Source organism: Abramis brama, assembly GCF_963993115.1.
Source record: "Abramis brama genome assembly, chromosome: 2".
NCBI classification, from domain to species: domain Eukaryota; kingdom Metazoa; phylum Chordata; class Actinopteri; order Cypriniformes; family Leuciscidae; genus Abramis; species Abramis brama.
In genome coordinates this window covers 28,716-48,215 of record NC_139964.1, presented here as the reverse complement: position 1 = coordinate 48,215, position 19,500 = coordinate 28,716, and the positions used below count along the sequence as shown (strand labels likewise).

General features: G+C 40.5%; 2 protein-coding genes across 3 annotated transcripts in view; both read right to left on the bottom strand.

The window, feature by feature from the left end:
- Nucleotides 1–18,808, bottom strand: part of LOC311076666 (tripartite motif-containing protein 16-like) — a 28,335-nt gene extending 9,527 nt beyond the window's left edge. For both annotated transcript variants that reach the window (XM_084105033.1, XM_084105034.1), the window contains exons 1-4: nt 18,669–18,808; nt 8,917–9,029; nt 8,712–8,808; nt 6,784–7,098 (exon numbers count right to left, since the gene is read on the bottom strand). In XM_084105033.1, coding sequence (XP_083961159.1) covers nt 6,784–7,098; nt 8,712–8,808; nt 8,917–9,006 — 502 coding nt within the window. In that variant the 5' untranslated portion in view covers nt 9,007–9,029; nt 18,669–18,808. The remainder of the gene's footprint in view (nt 1–6,783; nt 7,099–8,711; nt 8,809–8,916; nt 9,030–18,668) is intronic.
- On the bottom strand, nt 7,103–8,173 carry LOC311078117 (cytolytic toxin-alpha-like; the record flags this gene model as incomplete). Its single annotated transcript, XM_084106803.1, has 1 exon — nt 7,103–8,173. A coding segment is annotated over exon 1 (1,047 nt), but the record flags the coding sequence as incomplete, so codon positions are not given.
- Nucleotides 18,809–19,500: the final 692 nt, after the last annotated feature.

Sequence of the window (19,500 nt, the reverse complement as noted above, 5' to 3'; positions counted from 1 at the left end):
GCGTTGTTCAGCTTTGATCACAGGAATAAATTACACTTAACTATATATTCACATAGAAAACAGCTGTTTTAAATTGTAATAATATTTCACAATATGACTGTTTTTGTTTGTATTTTTAATCAAATAAATGCAGCTTTGGTGAGCAGAAGAGACTTCTTTTAAAAACATTAAAAATCTTACCGATCTAAACTTTTGACCGGTAGTGTAACTATAGAACCAATTTTAAATGCGCATGTGAACGCCATCAGCGTTTCTCACAGGTTGGCGTTTAAATTCTGTGTAGAGAGAATGGTGTCGTCTTAGCGGCCCCTAATGTAATAACAAATGATCGTTGCGACGGAAGTGAATCAATCAAAACTAACTTTAGCTGGAAAATAACTTTATTAAAGAACCGCTATAAAGCCAAAACAATCTCTGTTACCTTAAATTATACGTTTATCTCTGTAAAGCTGCTTTGAAACAATCTCCATTGTTAAAAGCGCTATATAAATGAAGATGACTTGACTTGACTTCTAGCGAAACGATAGGTCATTTTATATATATTTTTTTTAACCACAAATGCTCGTCGCGTACCATCTCTGAGAAGTGCCACGTATTACATCATCACGTTGGAAAGGTCACGCGTCACGTCATCTAAGTTTTTTTTCTGTGTACTCGGTTCAGAAAGGTTGGGAAGGGCGAAAAATTTCATCTCATTTTCTCCTCCAACTTCAAAATCGTCTGACATCTTTGTTTTAATTTATTATTTTTATTATTATTTTTTTGTGACCTTTCCAACGTGATGACGTAAAAAAGTAAAACGTAAAAGACTTTGAAGCTGCAATTGAGACGGACATTTGGACCTTCAAAACGTTGGTTGCCATTGAAGTCCATTATATGAAGAAAAATCCTGGAATGTTTTCCTCAAAAACCTTAATTTCTTTTCGACTGAAGAAAGAAAGACATGGATATCTTGGATGACATCGGGATGAGTAAATTATTAGCAAAACATTTTTTTTGAAATTTAACTAATCCTTTAAGAATCAACAGTTTTTGTGTTTATTTATTTATTTTATTTTTATGTCAGCTATATCATCTGGTGCTCTTTGGTCTGTTTTAGTTACATTTTTTGATTTAATTATTTTTTAAAAACCACAGCTTCATCGGAATGGTGCGAAACTTGGTGACTTTTATGGCATTTGGAATGTGAACACACAAAAAAATTGAGGGCATGGTTTGAGCAGGCTAAGTGGTCATAAAAAATGTAGTCACACTTGTGCTCTTCGATCAAAAATGACCGACCATAGGAAATTAATGTGAAATCGACAAAACCACATTTGTACGATTTGTACTATCTACAAATCGGCCACGATGCAGAAAAAAGTGCTCAGCAATGAAGGGGTGAAACTCTAAAACATCAATAGTGGCCACCAGACACACAACACACACACACACACACACACACACACACACACACACACACACACACACACACACACACACACACACACACACAGAGAGACTGTACAGACTGGTGTGACTGTAATACAGGGATGGGCAACTTCGGTCCTGGAGGGCCACTGTCCTACAGAGTTTAGCTTCAACCCCTAAAAAAAAAATCACCTGCCTGTAATTTTCTAGTAATCCTGAGGACCTTGATTAGCTTGTTCAGGTGTGTTTGATTAGGGTTGAAGCTAAACTCTGTAGGACAGTGGCCCTCCAGGACCGAAGTTGCCCATCTCTGCTGTAATAGAACAAATATGTAAAATGAAATCAATAATTCAACCACAATGCAGTAAAAAAGTGGACAGCAAGGAAGGAATTACATTCTAAAACATCAATAGTGCAAAACAGATCCACACACACACACACACACACACACACACACACACACACACACACACACACACACACACACAATTATACACACAAATGAACTGGTAGGGCTACTACCATACAGAAAAAAATAGTCAGAAGACTGAAACAAGAGGTTAAAATGAGATCAGATCCAGATGGATTAAGCTGTGATAAAGCATTCCTGTTTATTTTTGTTACATTTTTATTGAATTTTAATGTTATGTGTAACAAATGTCTCTGTATTCAGGTTTTACTGTAGTTATAACAATGCAAAAACGTGTACACTTCAAATCAACATATAAAAAAGTATTATTTGAGAATTTCTTAAAAAAATAAATAAAATAAAAACATTCAAATCCACATCTTAAAAGTAAGTAATTTTGTCCAAAAACTACTAGAGAATTCACAAGCCTCTCCATAGAGACCTATACAGGCATCTTGTGGTAACACCATGAAATTACAACAGATGGCGCTAATCTGCCTTCAAAAATTGATTTAAAAGGCCTAGTCTTTACAGTGGATAGCTATTAAAAAAGCATTTTCTTCAATTTGCACGGGTTTTTATGGCAAAGTTGCACATCATCCTATAAATTGCAACCAAGTGGCAAGCCTTTGTGTTTCGATTTTTTCCCCCTCCAAACCAAGATGGCCAAGGGTCAGTCAGACATGCAAAGTTGCTCCAGAATATCCACCCATTCCTTCTATCCTAGGAGACTCTTGTAGGTAAAAAAAATATATATATATATTGCAGCATCAAGCAATATCTAATGAGTAATATCACAGTAAAATTTTCCAAGTTTTGATTTTAGATTGAGAGAAAACTCTGATTAATCACATGTCCACTGTAGTGGACGTCATGCATCAATGGCTACATTTCAGCTACAATTCATAATTATAATGTGAATATTGTTTTTGAAATTTAAAACTTAAAAACTTAATCTGCAGTGATTTTTTTTAGTGTAAATAAATGTATTTGTATTATTAGAATGTAATTTTCATTGACATCGAAAAAAGTCATGTGGTTACATAATGTATGACACTTGTAATGTATTACTTTACTTGTTAGATCAAATTTCATAATGCACGTTCTTGTAATGCGATTTATTACTCATAACATCAAAAAGTAATTGATTACGTAATGCACGTTATTGTAATGTGTTTCTTTACTCATAACATCAAAAAGTAATCTGATTACGTAATGCATGTTACTTGTAATGCGTTTCTTTACTCAACATCAAAAAGTAATCTGATTACGTAATGCATGTTACTTGTAGTTAATTACTTGTTAGATCAAAAAGTAATTGATTAGGTAGTGCATGTTACAATACATTACTCGTAACATTAAAACAAATCTGATTACGTAATGCATGTTACTTGTAACACATTACTTTACTTGTAACATAAAAAAAAAGTAATCTAAATGCGTTATGCATGTTACTTGTAATGCATTACCCCCAACACCGATCATTTCAGATGAGATCGTATCACTAGGTTTTCTCAGAGGAGGGCTATGATAGAAATGTGCATGTCCATCTTGAACATAATCAGAATTATCAGCTAATAAGGGTAAATCTCCATACTCTGGTGCACTGGAGGGAGCATCTGAGTGGTTTCCACAGTTGTACCTTGACAGACTGTAGAAAATTCTGATGGAATCACGTCCTCATGTTCTGATATCAAAGATACGCGAAGTGCAACTTGTATGAAGTAAGCCTTTGCAATATTTCGCACTTATATTTTTTGTATATATTTTATAGTTTTCACATGATTTGATATAATTGTATTGATTAGTTTGTTAAATACACATACTTTATCTGTTCGATTATTGTATTATATTTAATACATGATTGGTAAGGGCCCCATTGGCCCTTACCAATCATGGCCTCCTAATAATCCCCTTACATTGAATTGACTATCACTCTCTCTCTCCTCTCTCCTCTCTCCACCTATAGCTGGTGTGTGGTGAGCGCACTGGCGCCGTTGTACTGTGGCTGCCGTCGCATCATCCAAGTGGATGCTGCACACTGGTGGTGGTTGAGGAGAGATCCCCTGATATGATTGTAAAGCGCTTTGGGTGTACAGTAGTACATATGAAAGCGCTATATAAATGCCTCATTCTATTCCATTCTATTCTTAATACAGTATATCTTCAGTTTAAACCATAACCGCATGCTGTCCACTCAAGTGGACATCTGAAGATCTCTTTGAAAAATTTGTAAAAAAAATAAAATTAAAATAAAATCTTGTTTTCGTCAGGTTTCATACAAACGAAGCAGGCAAGATGGTAAGTTTGATATTTTAATAGCAGAATGGATCGGACACAGCGTGAAAGGTGAGTAAACAGGAAGTAGATAATTGGATGAAGCTTAACTGAATAATAACAAAGTCTCTCTTTCTCTTGCAGATGCAGATGATGAAGATTCTCTGAAGATGGACTGAAGATGGGCTGAAGAGGATCGGGAATGGTAGGTATGCAGGTAGGTAATGAAGAGAGTCTGTGTGTCATGGAATGACATGTATAGACAAGACCAGATCATGACTGAAAGTTGAGTGCTGAATATAAAGGGGTGAGATGACGAGGTACAGGTGATGATGATAATTACTTAGAGAGTGAATGCAGGTGTGCGCCAAGGAGGATTCTGGGGAGTGTAGTGCAAAGACAGATGAGGAAGACAGACGGTGGATGTGACATTACTCCCCCCTCCCGCAAGGCGCGACCCGCGCAGAAGGCAGCAGAACACGGGAGGGGGGGGTGGGCATCCTGGATCCTCCGTGATGGGGAGGTGGACCGGGTGTAGATGGACGGACTCCAGGATGGTCAGGGGCCATGGCGGAGCAGGCTGAGGAGGTGGCCATGGCGGAGAGGACCCTTCGGGCGGCCATGGCGGAGAGGACCCTTTGGGCGGCCAGGACGGCATTGGGAATCATGTCGGTGAGGCCTCCACGGTCCCCCCAGAGGACTTATAGCCCCCCCCCCAAAATTTTCTTGGGGAAATTATCAGGCTCTGGTTCAAGGCTGGATGAGACGGGGGCGAAGGCGGCTCTGGGCTGGACAGGAACAGGGGTGAAGAGGGCTCTGAGCTGGGCAGGACCAGCGGCGAAGAGGGCTCTGTGCTGGACGGGACCAGCGGTGAAGAGGGCGTTGAGCTGGGCGGAACCAGCGGCGAAGAGGGCTTTGAGCTGGGCAGGACCAGCTGTGAAGAGGGCTTTGAGCTGGGCGGAACCAGCGGCGAAGAGGGCTTTGAGCTGGGCGGAACCAGCGGCGAAGAGGGCTCTGTGCTGGACAGGACCAGCGGTGAAGAGGGCGTTGAGCTGGGCGGAACCAGCGGCGAAGAGGGCTTTGAGCTGGGCAGGACCAGCTGTGAAGAGGGCTTTGAGCTGGGCGGAACCAGCGGCGAAGAGGGCTTTGAGCTGGGCGGAACCAGCGGCGAAGAGGGCTTTGAGCTGGGCGGAACCAGCGGCGAAGAGGGCTTTGAGCTGGGCAGAACCAGCGGCGAAGAGGGCTTTGAGCTGGGCAGGACCAGCTGTGAAAGAGGGCTTTGAGCTGGGCGGAACCAGCGGCGAAGAGGGCTCTGAGCTGGACAGGACCAGCGATGAAGAGGGCTTTGAAAACTCTGGCTCTGGCTCGGGGAGAACGACGCTCACAGACTCTGGTGGCCAGGCGAACGGCTCTGGGTCGTCAGGGCCGATGAGAGGAGGAAGATCGCTGAAGTCATCAACCTCGGACATAGGCTTGGCGGGCACGACGCTGTCAGTCACAGGCGCGGCGGGCATGACGCTCACAGTCTCAGGGGCGGCGGGCACGACGCATACTGCCTTGGTCTCTATCCTGGAATCCGAAGGATTCTGCATCTTGATCTGGTCTTCTGTCAGGTTTCGTACAAATGAAGCAGGCAAGATGGTAAGTTTGATATTTTAATAGCAGAATGGATCGGACACAGCGTGAAAGGCGAGTAAACAGGAAGTAGATAATTGGATGAAGCTTAACTGAATGATAACAAAGTCTCTCTTTCTCTTGCAGATGCAGATGATGAAGATTCTCTGAAGATGGGCTGAAGAGGATCGAGAACGGTAGGTATGCAGGTAGGTAATGAAGAAAGTCTGTGTGTCATGGAATGAGGACCAGACAAGACCAGATCATGACTGAAGGTTGAGTGCTGAATATAAAGGGGTGAGATGACGAGGTACAGGTGATGATGATAATTACTTAGAGGAGAGTGAATGCAGGTGTGTGCCAAGGAGGATTCTGGGGAGTGTAGTGCAAAGACAGATGAGGAAGACAGACGGTGGATGTGACAGTTTTTCATGCCCTAAGAGCAATAAAAACACATAGGAAAAAAAATAATCCTGACTGAGGTTATTTTTGAATTTGTTATTATTATTACTGAATTTGTTTTTAAATTATTTTCAATGGCAAAAATGGACCATAATCATTGCATAAACATGAATAATTACCATCAAATCCTCTCAAAATACAATTTTACATTTTACAAATTTGACTAAATAAAACAATATCAGGTGTCCGGTCACTTTTGACCGCGAAGAGAATAAGTGTGACTCTCAAATGAGGAGCACCAGAGGGTTTTAAATGTCCTATTGGTTTTTATACAGAGAAATGTACGTGTCACTTGTTCAAGGCTTTGTATTGTTTATTGTGAATGTCATATGATTAAGTATAGTAGCCTACATTAGACATCAAATACATAATATACTCTGCGTCTTTAAGGACTATTTGTAACAACATGAACAAAGGAAATAATACGTTCATATATACAGTCAAGTGGGAAACACTTTACAACATGTTACACATTTAATTATAGCCACACATGTTAGGAAATATGGTTGTCAATGCAAACATTGACTGTGAATGAAGCGAAATATATATTTTTTTAAAAGATAAAGATTAATGCAAAAAAAAAAAAAAAAAAAAGTGCATATAACACTTACCTGAAGACGGTATGGAGCCGATAGTGTCACTGGCTTCACTCACTCCCACTTTACCCACTATCCTGTAGCGGATCGAGTACTGCTTTCCAGACTCCAATCCAGTCAGATTAAAGACTTCATCAGATGTGTTTGTGATAATCCACTGTTCCTCAGCGCCAGAATCTGCTTTCTCCTGCTGGTATTCCACTCTGAACTGCACAGTTTCTCCAGTTGGGGACTTCTGCAGTTTCAGGGTCACACCGCGCTCCAGGACCTTCATCACTTCTGGTGGAGGAGGCTTTGACACGGGCTGGAACTGTGTGTCTGTCAGCTGCCCTGATTCATACAGATAGATAGAGGAGCCAGGATTGGAGGGATCAGAGATAGCAGAAATAATGAATCGATATCTCTTTTCATCTTTATTAGCCTCTGAAAAACGTCTGAAAAGAGATAAGTTCTTTCTCATCTTTGAGATGACATCAGGATCATTGAACCCCTTTCTGACAGATGCTAACCCCTTTCTGACAGTGTGTTTCATTCCCACATCTAGCTCTTTAAACTGATCAGATTCCAGAAACTTCTTCATGGCTGAAAGATACGCGTCTTCATACTTCAGAGATGTGAAGGTCAAGCAGACCACAACATCAATATCAGGATCAAGGAGGATGATGTTGAGACGGTCTGAGTCTTCAGTATTGATTCCTTCCAGAAACTTGCTTTGAAAACTCAAGAGGTTAAGTTCAGCCTTTGCATGATCTAACCACTGGTTAAGCATGCTAGCATTAAAGGGGGAGCTGTAGTGGATCTTCAGGATGTCTTCCAATGAATTTTGCTCCTTCTCTCCTCCTCGTATAGCAGGCAAGACCTTGGCCACTTCTTTCAGGAGCGCCGTTTCATAAGTGCTAAGAGAGCCCTGAAATAAACAGAGCCTCTCTTTGATGTCTTTGAAAACATTTACCAGTGTTTTTCTGGAGAGGTCGTTGCAAGTCCTCTCTACTTCTTCCAGCACCTCCATTATATCTTCAGTGTTGGAAACCAGACTTGTGCTAATTTCTCTCTCGACCTGAGCTGCTTTTGTATCCAGTAGAGAAAGAGGATAGAGCCAGACTTTTATTGGAACTGCACTCTGTGGATTCTCCTTCAGTATAGTGGGGAGCTTCTTGTACACCTCTAGGGCCTCTATGTAAGTAGTGGGGTTCTGCTCAAGGCGGACGTCACCATGAAAAGTGCAGGTGATATTCTCAGCCACTTTCTTTTGAGCATCTGTCATATTTACAGCTCCGTGTCCCTTAATGGAAAATTGAGGAATCTTCTCGACCATGATATTCAGTTCTCCCTCAATCTCCTTCTTTTCTTCCTCTTCTGAAAATGTCCGATCAAACACCATGACGGCCTGAGCTCCGTATAGTACACCTGTATACCTAACCCTAACCCTCTGGAAATCCACAAGGAGTGTAGCATCTTCTATAGCTCTATCTAGGGGTGGGCCCTGACATAAGGTTTGTGCTGCAGCCGGCTGGCCCTCTCCGCACACATTACTCAGGATTTACAGTCTGGACATGGACTCAACCCCAGGGTCACAGGTCCTTCAGGGTTTACCAAGTCATGTCTGCATTCAACAGTTGTCTGTGCCAGTATTACACAGCCTTGTTGAGCAGACAATCTTCCTCAGTGTGGCAGCGTTGGTAATGACATTCCCATAGTGTCAATGCCATGACAGAGTTGAGTTCCGAAAGGGAACGTTTCCGGTTACGCATGTAACTTGGTTCCCTGAAAGGGGAATTAGATGCTGTCATGGTGTTGACACTATGGAAATGTCATTACCAACCCCTCTTAGGGAACCAGGTTATATACGTAACCTGAGACATTTTTCCTTCAAATGATATTGAATCTGTCCAGTGATATTTTTGATAGCACATTCACATTTTATAACAACATTTCAATCTTACCTGGATGTTTTTTGTTTCCTTCGTCTGCTAAGAAATGAAGTCCTCTGGTGTCTTTATTTGAAATCTGAAGTTCATCAGGTTTGGGTTGTAACACTTCCTATTTTTGAAGGAATAGTTTAAAAAAAAAAAGTTTAAAAAAAAACTTCCACAAAGGTTTTTTATCCTTAATCTCATGAAATACATCTGGTTACACTTGCACACTTACCTGTGCATTCACCGCAGCTAGGGTCGCTAACCATAGATATGTACAGTAGATGCAGCTCGGCTGCTTCAGGTACGTCAAAAGTGCCACCATCTTGGAATCGCCAACAAGGAGACCTGTTTGAATTTCAATGTGAAGGAGATGCCTGTCATGACCTTTTCTTGTTTAGTTTCATTGTCATATTCTGCTTAGTTTTCCCTGTCACCATTTGTTCTCGTTCTTTGTTTGTTGTTTCTTAAGTGTTCCTTTCTAATTATTTATAGTTATAGGCTGCCTGCATTTTTCTTATAAAATAAAGGTAAAATTATTATTATTATTTTAATTACTATATTATATTTATTTTTAAATACTGTAATTTTATAATAATGAAATAGTGCAACCCTACAAGTAGGCACAATGTGAATGTCAAATCGCAATTTTAACCAGAATTTAACCATTTCCCCCCTAAACTGTGCAGTCCTATTTGCTCCTGATTTCAGCAGGTTCACAGTTGTTGTTGTTTTTTTACAGGGACCAGATTCCACTGATGAGTCCTGCTGACTCCTCCTAACCTTCTCTGATCAAGTCAAGTCAACCTTTATTTTTTATAGCATATTTAAAAACAACCGAAGTTGACCCAGAGTGCTTTACAGATCAAGCAAGAATAAACTTTTTTTTTTTTTAAATACAACATCATACATTATATCAGCTTCAAAAACCCATTTCATGATCTATTCAAAGCCAAAGAAAACAGATATGTTTTTAAAGAAGACTTAAAAATGGTTAGCGATGAAGATGACCTCACATGGAAAGGAAGACTATTCCATAATTTCAGACCCTTCACCAAAAAGGCACGGTCACCCTTAGATTTATAACAGCAACGAGGAACTGTCAATAGCAATAGGTCAGACGACCTGAGTCTCTAGTTGGAGAGTAAGGCTGGGCATACACTGTGCGATTTTCATCCGATTTTGAGCCGAAATCTGACTCGTGCGACTCTTTTTCGATTTTCAGTTTTGTCATGCGTAGTTTATCGCGCAGTGTTCGTGCAGTGTATGGGGGGATACGAGAGGCGATAAACCTCTCCTGCGCACATATATTCAAACGCACATAACTATAGAACCCATTCTAAATGCGCATGTGACCGCCATCAGCGTTTCTCACAGGTTCGCGTTTAAAGTCTATGTAGAGAGAATTGTGTCGTCTTAGCGGCCCCTAATTTAATAACAAATGATCGTTGCGACGGAAGCGAATCAATCATAACTAACTTTAGCTGGAAAATAACTTTACTAAAGAACCGCTATAAAGCCAAAACAATCTCTGTTACCATAAATTATACGCTTATCTCTGTAAAGCTGCTTTGAAACAATCTACTTTGTTAAAAGCGCTATATAAATGAAGATGACTTGACTTGACTGACTGACCGGCAATCGGATGGTCGGATGAATTTCTGGCATGTCAGACATTTTGGTTGCTCCTCGTGACTAAATCGCACAGTTGAAGCAGAGCTACGAACCGATTGCCCTAAACTCAGTGTGTTTTCCCTCACTGCGCCTGTGCGAAAACAGAAGTGTCACCATTTCATCTTTAATGTAGCAAGAAAGAAAACGAAAAGAGGGAGATCTTTAAGTTCTGTAGATATCAAACTAGCCACAAATTACTGTTGCTTACCTCCAGTTCGTGTTGCAAAATGGATAAACCATATTACCCACGTCTTTCAAGCCACCTGTGATGTAGCTACACCCTGTCTCTTTTATTAATTTGTTAAACAATGTTCATGTTACACAAGCTGTTTTTGAAATAAAGCTGTTTTTAATTTTCATTGGTGACTGTTACGAGCCCATCAAATTAATTAAAATGGAACATCATAACATATAAAGACCACAGAGATTCAGTGACGGTGCATAAATTATTTATTTATAAATGATTTTAATAATGAATAATTTGTCATAAGCAGAGCATGGTGGTAAAAGAAAGTAACAAAACAAACAAAAAGAAAACCCTGCGCCCACATATCTACTGGAGAAATAACACTTGCCTACCTACTATTCGAAAACAAAAGACAATGTTCTCCGTGAGTCTTCCGGGTCCTCTGACTGCTACCCTAACTAATCCTAAACTAAATAACATGTGAAAAACCCCATCACCAATTACCACCAGCTCTAAATAAAGTTATAAACTGAATCTAACAGACGTGCATTCCACTCCGGGAACGGGCTTATGAAACACGATCATGAAGTCGACACGAGAAACTCCATAAAGAGGCATAACGGGCCGAGCACACGAGACACCTAACCTTAACCCTAACCCTCACCCTAACCCATCTGAAAAATGCATTAAATATAATTCTGAAGAAAGATTGGCAGTAGACGAGTGAATAGACCGGGCTTTACATAAAGGCTGAGTGTATGTAGGGCGAGGGCAGGTTGACACAGACTCAAATATGATTGAATAATGGTCAGAAATGCCAGTATATAAAATTTCTAAATTGAACACAGAAAGACCATACAATAATACCAGATCTAATGTATGACCCTTGTTGTGAGTAGGATCAGTGATGTGCTGTACAAGGTTTAGTGACTCAGTGAGTGAGATAAATTCATTTACCAGCAGTTTTGATGGACAGCATACATGGATAATAAAATTCCCAAGAGTTAGGAGTCTGTCACCATGAGTCACCAGTCCAGAGAGGAAGTCCGAAAATTGTTGAATAAAATCCTTGTAAAATTTGGGAGGTCTGTAGACGAGTACACAGAAAACAGGACCCAAGATGTCAATTTTTTACAACTGGGCCTCAAAACTGGAATACATATCTATAGATAGCATTCTGCATTTAAGAGTTTTCAAAAACAGTAGCAACGCCACCGCCGTGTCCTGAAATCTGTGGGGAATTTAGAAAGTCGCAGACTGGCGGTGTTACATCCCCCAAAGCCATTTGTTCGCCGGGGTTCAGCCACGTCTCAGTGATGAATAAGAGATTCAAAGATTGTAATATAAAAAAGTCATTAAGAATAAAGGACATGTTCGATATTGAACGAGTATTAAGGAGAGCCATTTTAATATTGACACTATCCATGTTTTGTTGAGGAGAGATGTGCGTTTCAGTATGTCAAGATTGCCACCCCGCTTCGTATTACTTTCACTAATCGAAGAACGACGGCATGAAGACCAGATGGCCGGTATTTGGTTGTTATCAGGGTGGTCGATCTGTAATCTGCAGAGATGTCGTTGTTTTGACCCTCAATGGACATAACAGCGATACGCAATTCCAAGTGCAGTGCAATGATTGTATACTCCGTCTGACAAGCGATCCTAGGAATTCAAACTCTGTAACTCCAGAGATGAGTAGAATAGGACCATATCAGACAAGCAGGGAGCTCTCTGTTGAAGTTGGTGAGGGCAGGCAGTAAAATTCCAGAAGGCCAGACTAAGCAACAGAAGGCAGATCATTCTCAATGCATCCACCAGAACAGTTCGGAAAGGAAACAAGCAGCCTATTTTAAGACTTCACGTAACGGTCACAGCAAAGGTGAGTGCATTGGTGTTAATTTCCTTGAGGTAATCCAGTCAGACGTGAGGTGTACCGTAGATTTCAAACACAAGAAAAGTCATTAATCCATACGATTGTCCGTAGAGAAGGAAATATTTGAGGTTCCTAAAGTCATTCATACAGAACACCACTAAGACGAAAACCCGGAGAGCAGCGGCAGACAGACACACCAGCGTTCACTCTACCGGAAGTCTCTTTGTTTCTTAAAGAGATGATGACAGGGTAAATGACAGGTATGTTGAACAGGAACTGTTTTAGGAATGGCACCAAGGTGTTTCGTTTGTTTAACAATGTGTCTTTTTGTCCTTTGTTATGTATATGTGGATTGTGTTTTGATGTAAATAAAATAAAAACAGATTAAAAAAAACATTATTTTAATCTCCTCACATTCTTTCTTCTAGTCCCATTCAGATGATAGGGCCATCAAGAGAGGAGTCTCTGTCTTCCCAGGTGTGAAATATTCATGATGATTCACCGTGGCCGGCCCAGGCTCTGTTGGTGCCCAACTAGTAGTTATAAGTAGTTATAAGATTGTCATCAGTGTCCCGCGTTCTCATTGGTTTATGCTCTGTTGTTATGTATCGCCATCACTGTCTCGCGTTCTCATTGGTTTAGGCTCTGTTGTTATGTATCGTCATCACTGTCCTGCGTTCTCATTGGTTTAGGCTCTGTTGTTATGTTTCATCAAAACTGTCCCGCGTTCTCATTGGTTTAGGCTGTGTTATGTATCGTCATCACTGTCCTGCGTTCTCATTGGTTTACCCCCTGTTGTTATGGATTGTCATAACTGTCCCGCGTTCTCATTGGTTTATGCTGTGTTGTTATGTATCGTCATCACTGTCCTGCGTTCTCATTGGTTTACGCTCTGTTGTTATGGATTGTCATCACTATCCCACGTTCTCATTGGTTTATGCTGTGTTGTTATGTATCGTCATCACTGTCCTGCGTTCTCATTGGTTTACGCTCTGTTGTTATGGATTGTCATCACTGTCCCACGTTCTCATTGGTTTAGGCTCTGTTGTTATGTATCGTCATCACTGTCCCACATTCTCATTGGTTTAGGCCGTGTTGTTATGTATCGTCATCACTGTCCTGCGTTCTCATTGGTTTATGCTCTGTTGTTATGTATTGCCATCACTGTCTCGCGTTCTCATTGGTTTAGGCTCTGTTGTTATGAATCGTCATCACTGTCCTGTGTTCTCATTGGTTTATGCTCTGTTGTTATGGATCGTCAAAACTGTCCCGCGTTCTCATTGGTTTAGGCTCTGTTGTTATGAATCGTCATCACTGTCCTGCATTCTCATTGGTTTAGGCCGTGTTGTTATGTATCGCCATCACTGTCTCGCGTTCTCATTGGTTTAGGCTCTGTTGTTACGTTTCGTCAAAACTGTCCTGTGTTCTCATTGGTTTAGGCTGTGTTGTTATGAATCGTCATCACTGTCCCGCGTTCTCATTCGTTTAGGCTCTGTTGTTATGTATTGCCATCACTGTCCTGCGTTCTCATTGGTTTATGCTCTGTTGTTATGTATTGCCATCACTGTCTCGCGTTCTCATTGGTTTAGGCTCTGTTGTTACGTTTCGTCAAAACTGTCCTGTGTTCTAATTGGTTTAAGCTCTGTTGTTATGTATCGCCATCACTGTCCCGCGTTCTCATTGGTTTAGGCTGTGTTGTTATGAATCGTCATCACTGTCCTGTGTTCTCATTGGTTTAGGCTCTGTTGTTATGGATCGTCAAAACTGTCCCGCGTTCTCATTGGTTTAGGCTCTGTTGTTATGAATCGTCATCACTGTCCTGCATTCTCATTGGTTTAGGCTCTGTTGTTATAGATCGTCAAAACTGTCCCGCGTTCTCATTGGTTTAGGCTCTGTTGTTATGAATCGTCATCACTGTCCCGCGTTCTCATTGGTTTAGGCTCTGTTGTTATGTATTGCCATCACTGTCCTGCGTTCTCATTGGTTTAGGCTCTGTTGTTATGGATCGTCAAACTGTCCAGCGTTCTCATTGGTTTAGGCTCTGTTATTATGTTTCATCAAAACTGTCCCGCATTCTCATTGGTTTAGGCTCTGTTGTTATGTTTCATCAATACTGTCCCGCGTTCTTATTGGTTTAGGCTGTGTTATGTATTGTCATCACTGTCCTGCGTTCTCATTGGTTTACCCCCTGTTGTTATTGATTGTCATAACTGTCCCGCGTTCTCATTGGTTTATGCTCTGTTGTTATGTATCGTCATCACTGTCCTGCGTTCTCATTGGTTTACGCTCTGTTGTTATGGATTGTCATCACTGTTCCACGTTCTCATTGGTTTAGGCTCTGTTGTTATGTATCGTCATCACTGTCCCACATTCTCATTGGTTTAGGCTGTGTTGTTATGTATCGTCATCACTGTCCTGCATTCTCATTGGTTTATGCTCTGTTGTTATGTATTGCCATCACTGTCTCACGTTCTCATTGGTTTAGGTTCTGTTGTATTGTTTCGTCAAAACTGTCCTGTGTTCTAATTGGTTTAAGCTCTGTTGTTATGTATCGCCATCACTGTCCCGCGTTCTCATTGGTTTAGGCTGTGTTGTTATGAATCGTCATCACTGTCCTGTGTCCTCATTGGTTTAGGCTCTGTTGTTATGTATTGCCATCACTGTCCTGCGTTCTCATTGGTTTAGGCTCTGTTGTTATGGATCGTAAAAACTGTCCCGCGTTCTCATTGGTTTAGGCTGTGTTGTTATGTATCGTCATCACTGTCCTGCGTTCTCATTGGTTTACCCCCTGTTGTTATGGATTGTCATAACTGTCCCGCGTTCTCATTGGTTTATGCTCTGTTGTTATGGATTGTCATCACTGTCTCGCGTTCTCATTAGTTTAGGCTCTGTTGTTATGTATCGTCATCACTGTCCCGCGTTCTCATTGGTTTAGGCTCTGTTGTTATGAATCGTCATCACTGTCCCGCGTTCTCATTGGTTTAGGCTCTGTTGTTATGAATCGTCATCACTGTCCTGCGTTCTCATTGGTTTATGCCCTGTTGTTATGGATTGTCATCACTGTCCCACGTTCTCATTAGTTTAGGCTCTGTTGTTATGTATCGTCATCACTGTCCCGCGTTCTCATTGGTTTAGGCTCTGTTGTTATGAATCGTCATCACTGTCCTGCGTTCTCATTGGTTTAGGCTCTGTTGTTATCAGTGTTGGGAACGTTACTTTAAAAAAGTAATTAGTTATAGTTACTCACTACTTCTTCCAAAAAGTAACTGAGTTAGTAACTGAATTACTCTATAATAAAAGTAACTCGTTATCAGGGAAAGTAACTATTTGTGTTACTGTTTAAAAAAAAAGTTGCTATATGTCAAAGAATTTGGATTATTTTAGCAGTTTTCACAAGTCAGTTGAAATGAATAGAACAGACAGGTGTTTGTACATAACTTTCTATATTTATTGCACGTCGACAGACAGCAAGAGGATTATCCTGCACTTCAAGCATTATCTTTGTAAGAAAAGTAAACAGTTACACCATATAAAGTGCATTTAACTCTGCAAATTAAATCAACCTCTCTCAACTTTTTATTAAAAGTTTTATTAATAAAGTAAAGACATTGAACCAGTTTATTTGCAGTGCACTGACTGTGCACATTATATAACATTATATATGTTTTATATACCGTATATACCCGAATATAAGACGAGGTTTTTGTCCTAAAAATAGGCTGGAAAATGGGGGGTCGTCTTATATTCGCGATATAGACAAAATCACGGGGGGAAAGGGAGAAAGAACAACGGAATTAATATGAAATAGTGACTGAAACGCGACCCATTAAGACAAATGATTTCGGCTATACTTGCACGTAAAATTAGAGAAGCAACATAATATCCGTGTTTAATATATTGCTGAATTAAAACGCTGCTCCTCTCTGCCATGTGAGACGCAGAGCGAGCGAGCGAGAGAGAGAGGTGCGCGCGAGACGCAGAGCGAGCGAGCGAGAGAGAGAGAGAGAGAGAGAGAGAGAGAGAGAGAGAAGGGGTGCGTGCGCGAGACGCAGAGCAAGAGAGAGAGAGAGAAAGGTGCGCGCACGCGCTGGAAGAGAGAGAATGAATTATCACTGCAATTCTCAAATAAAATTACTTTCTGTTAAAACCAGATTTTTTCCACAAAAATCTCTTTTTGTCCCAAAAATAAGTCTGGAAAATGGGGGGTCGTCTTATATTCAGGGTCGTCTTATAGTCGGGTATATACGGTAATTAGTTTATTAATTAAATTAATAAAAAGACAAAAAGACCTTTGCTTTAGAAAAAGACCAAAAAGAAATTTGCTAAATTTCACATTAGCCTAATATATTTGTTTTCCTTGAAATTTTAATTAGCAGTAACTTAAACACTTTGCAGTCTGAATGTCTGTATAAACAAAATTACAGATTATGTTTTTATGTTTCCACTGTTCGATCGCGTCCGCGCCTCACACACACACACACACACACACACACACACACACACACACACACACACACACACACACACACACACACAAATGTAAACACTTTGCAAATTTTCGATCGCACCCGCGCCTCTCTCTCTCTCTCTCTCTCTCTCTCTCTCTCTCTCTCTCTCTCTCTCTCGGTTCAATACGAATACATGTACCGTTCCACCCCTATAGTTCTTGCCTTTGACCTCAATGAATTTGAAGAAGTGCTTATATCTCCACCTTGAAAATGCCAACTTTTCATCGGATTGCTCCTGCGCCATCTCTGCTGCTTCATCGAATTTCTGTTTAGCTGGTGTGTGTATGTGGCGCGTGTGCTGGCATGTGTGTAAAACCATGGGCTCTGATTGGCTACCATGAAACACATGACTCTGCCTTAGCCAATCATAATCGCTTACCTTGTTATTAACCCACCTCCTCACTCGCTGTCTGAGCCAGGGATGCGTTCGGATTACACAGTTTATTTAATCAATGCATAGTAACGCACTGCATTTAACGTCCAGTAATGTTAACGGCGTTGTAACGACGGGAAAAGTAATTAGTTAGATTACCCCGTTACTGAAAAAATAACGTCGTTACCTAACGCCATTCTTTTAAACGGCGTTATTCCAAACACTGGTTGTTATGGATCGTCATCACTGTCCCGCGTTCTCATTGGTTTAGGCTCTGTTGTTATGGATCGTCATCATCGACAAGGAGTTGTGTAGCTCTGAAAGGAAGGGCCTGATCCTGTAATACTGTAATTTTCCAGATGTGTTGGATTTAGAGTGGGTTTCTCTTTTAGTAAAGAGAGAGAATGGGAGAAGGAAGTTTGTGTGAGGTGGATCTGGTCACCACAGACCCAAATATTCTCAGCTGTTGCTACTGTCATATGCTGCACTGTCTCTTCATGTGGCACATTATGTTTGGCACATTGTATGGGTCACTATATCATAACAAGGTAATACAATGTGTAATCAAGTGATGACTGATTAACAGTAATGTAAATGCTAAATGTCCTAATACCTGTTGATACTACAACAATGCAAAGCATATGCTCTTAACCTTGCAGTTTTTCACATATCATGTAAGACTCAATTTCTCTATTTCTTTGCACAAAACTATCCAGAAAGTGTCATTTAATGGTTTATTTTTCAAATAAAATTCCAGAGGGGGGCAAACCCCCGGACCCCCCTAGGGAGATCCCCCCACATAATAAATCCCAATTTAACCCCTGCTGATAATGGTCAGATAAGTATGATTTAAATCATGCTAATGCAATTCCACTAATGCCAACATAATTTTGGAGTCTATTTAAAAGAATGTTGTGGTCAATAGTGTCAAATGCAGCACTAAGATCGAGTAACACTAATAGAGAGATACAACCATGATCGGATGATAAGAGCAAATCATTTATAATGGTTTATTTTTTTATTTTTTTTTACCATTTATTATGGTACGGTCTAAATCCTGACTGAAAATCCTCGCAGATAACATTTCTTTCTAAACAGGAACATAGTTGTGAGGATACCGCCTTTTCTAGTATCTTTGACAGAAAAGGTAGATTTGAGATCAGCCTGTAATTGACTAATTCTGTACGATCAAGTTGCGTTTTTTTAACAAGGGGTTTAATCATAGCCAGCTTAAAGGTTTTTAGTACGTATCCTAGTGAGAAAGATGAATTAATTGATTTGATTTGCTGAGCATTGTATTAACCTTCTCTTAACCTTTACTCCAAAACACACTGACACTGCCTGTTGATATTGTTTTAAAATCACATCTTACCTGGACTCTCTGTTCCTGATATGGTAAGAAGTCTGAGGCTGTAGTTAGGGTTAAGTTCTGCTACTGAGGAAATGTCTCATGAAAAAGTGTGTTGTCAGAAAAAAGTGTTCTCAGAAATGTTGAGAAAGGTTGGAGGGGAGGTGGCCCAGTGGTCATTGCCCATTTGACCTTGAAATGCTTTCTGGCAGTATACAATCATTTTTGGCATTATACTGTGTTTGTGTGGCTACAGTGCCAGGGCTGAATTTTTGTCCCAGTCCGCCCCTGCATATAGGCCTACAATATACATTATATTCTGTATCAGATTATGTTATCTTATATCCCACCGGGATTTAATACATAAGCAAATATAGCAGAAAATATAATCAGGGCATGGAGGCGCCGGCGCGATCACTTGCATTGCACGTGAACTGAAGCTCGTCTCATAAATGAACCAAAACTCAGCGTATAGGCTACATGCCTCACAGACTTGAGAAATATATCATTTGTGCCAATGAGGCCACAACTCGTGTGATGTGTAGTCTGGTAAACAGATTCACATACTGATCAATGATAAAATATACAAGTATGTGATCATAATTAAAGGAATTGAGAAGAATATTTTAGGTGTTCTGTTTAAAATATATATAATTTATATTATAGGGATGTGTAGTGTTAAATCATTTAAATAATGCTTCCTCAATAATCATTTTCCTTTTTATGTGTTACGAACTGCTCAGAGACACAAAGTAGGAGATCCAAATGCAGCTTTATTGGCTGGGGCAATCCAGAGGCGTAATCCAAAGTACAGGCTAGGGTCATACACAGGCAGGTAGTCAAAACAAAGAAACAA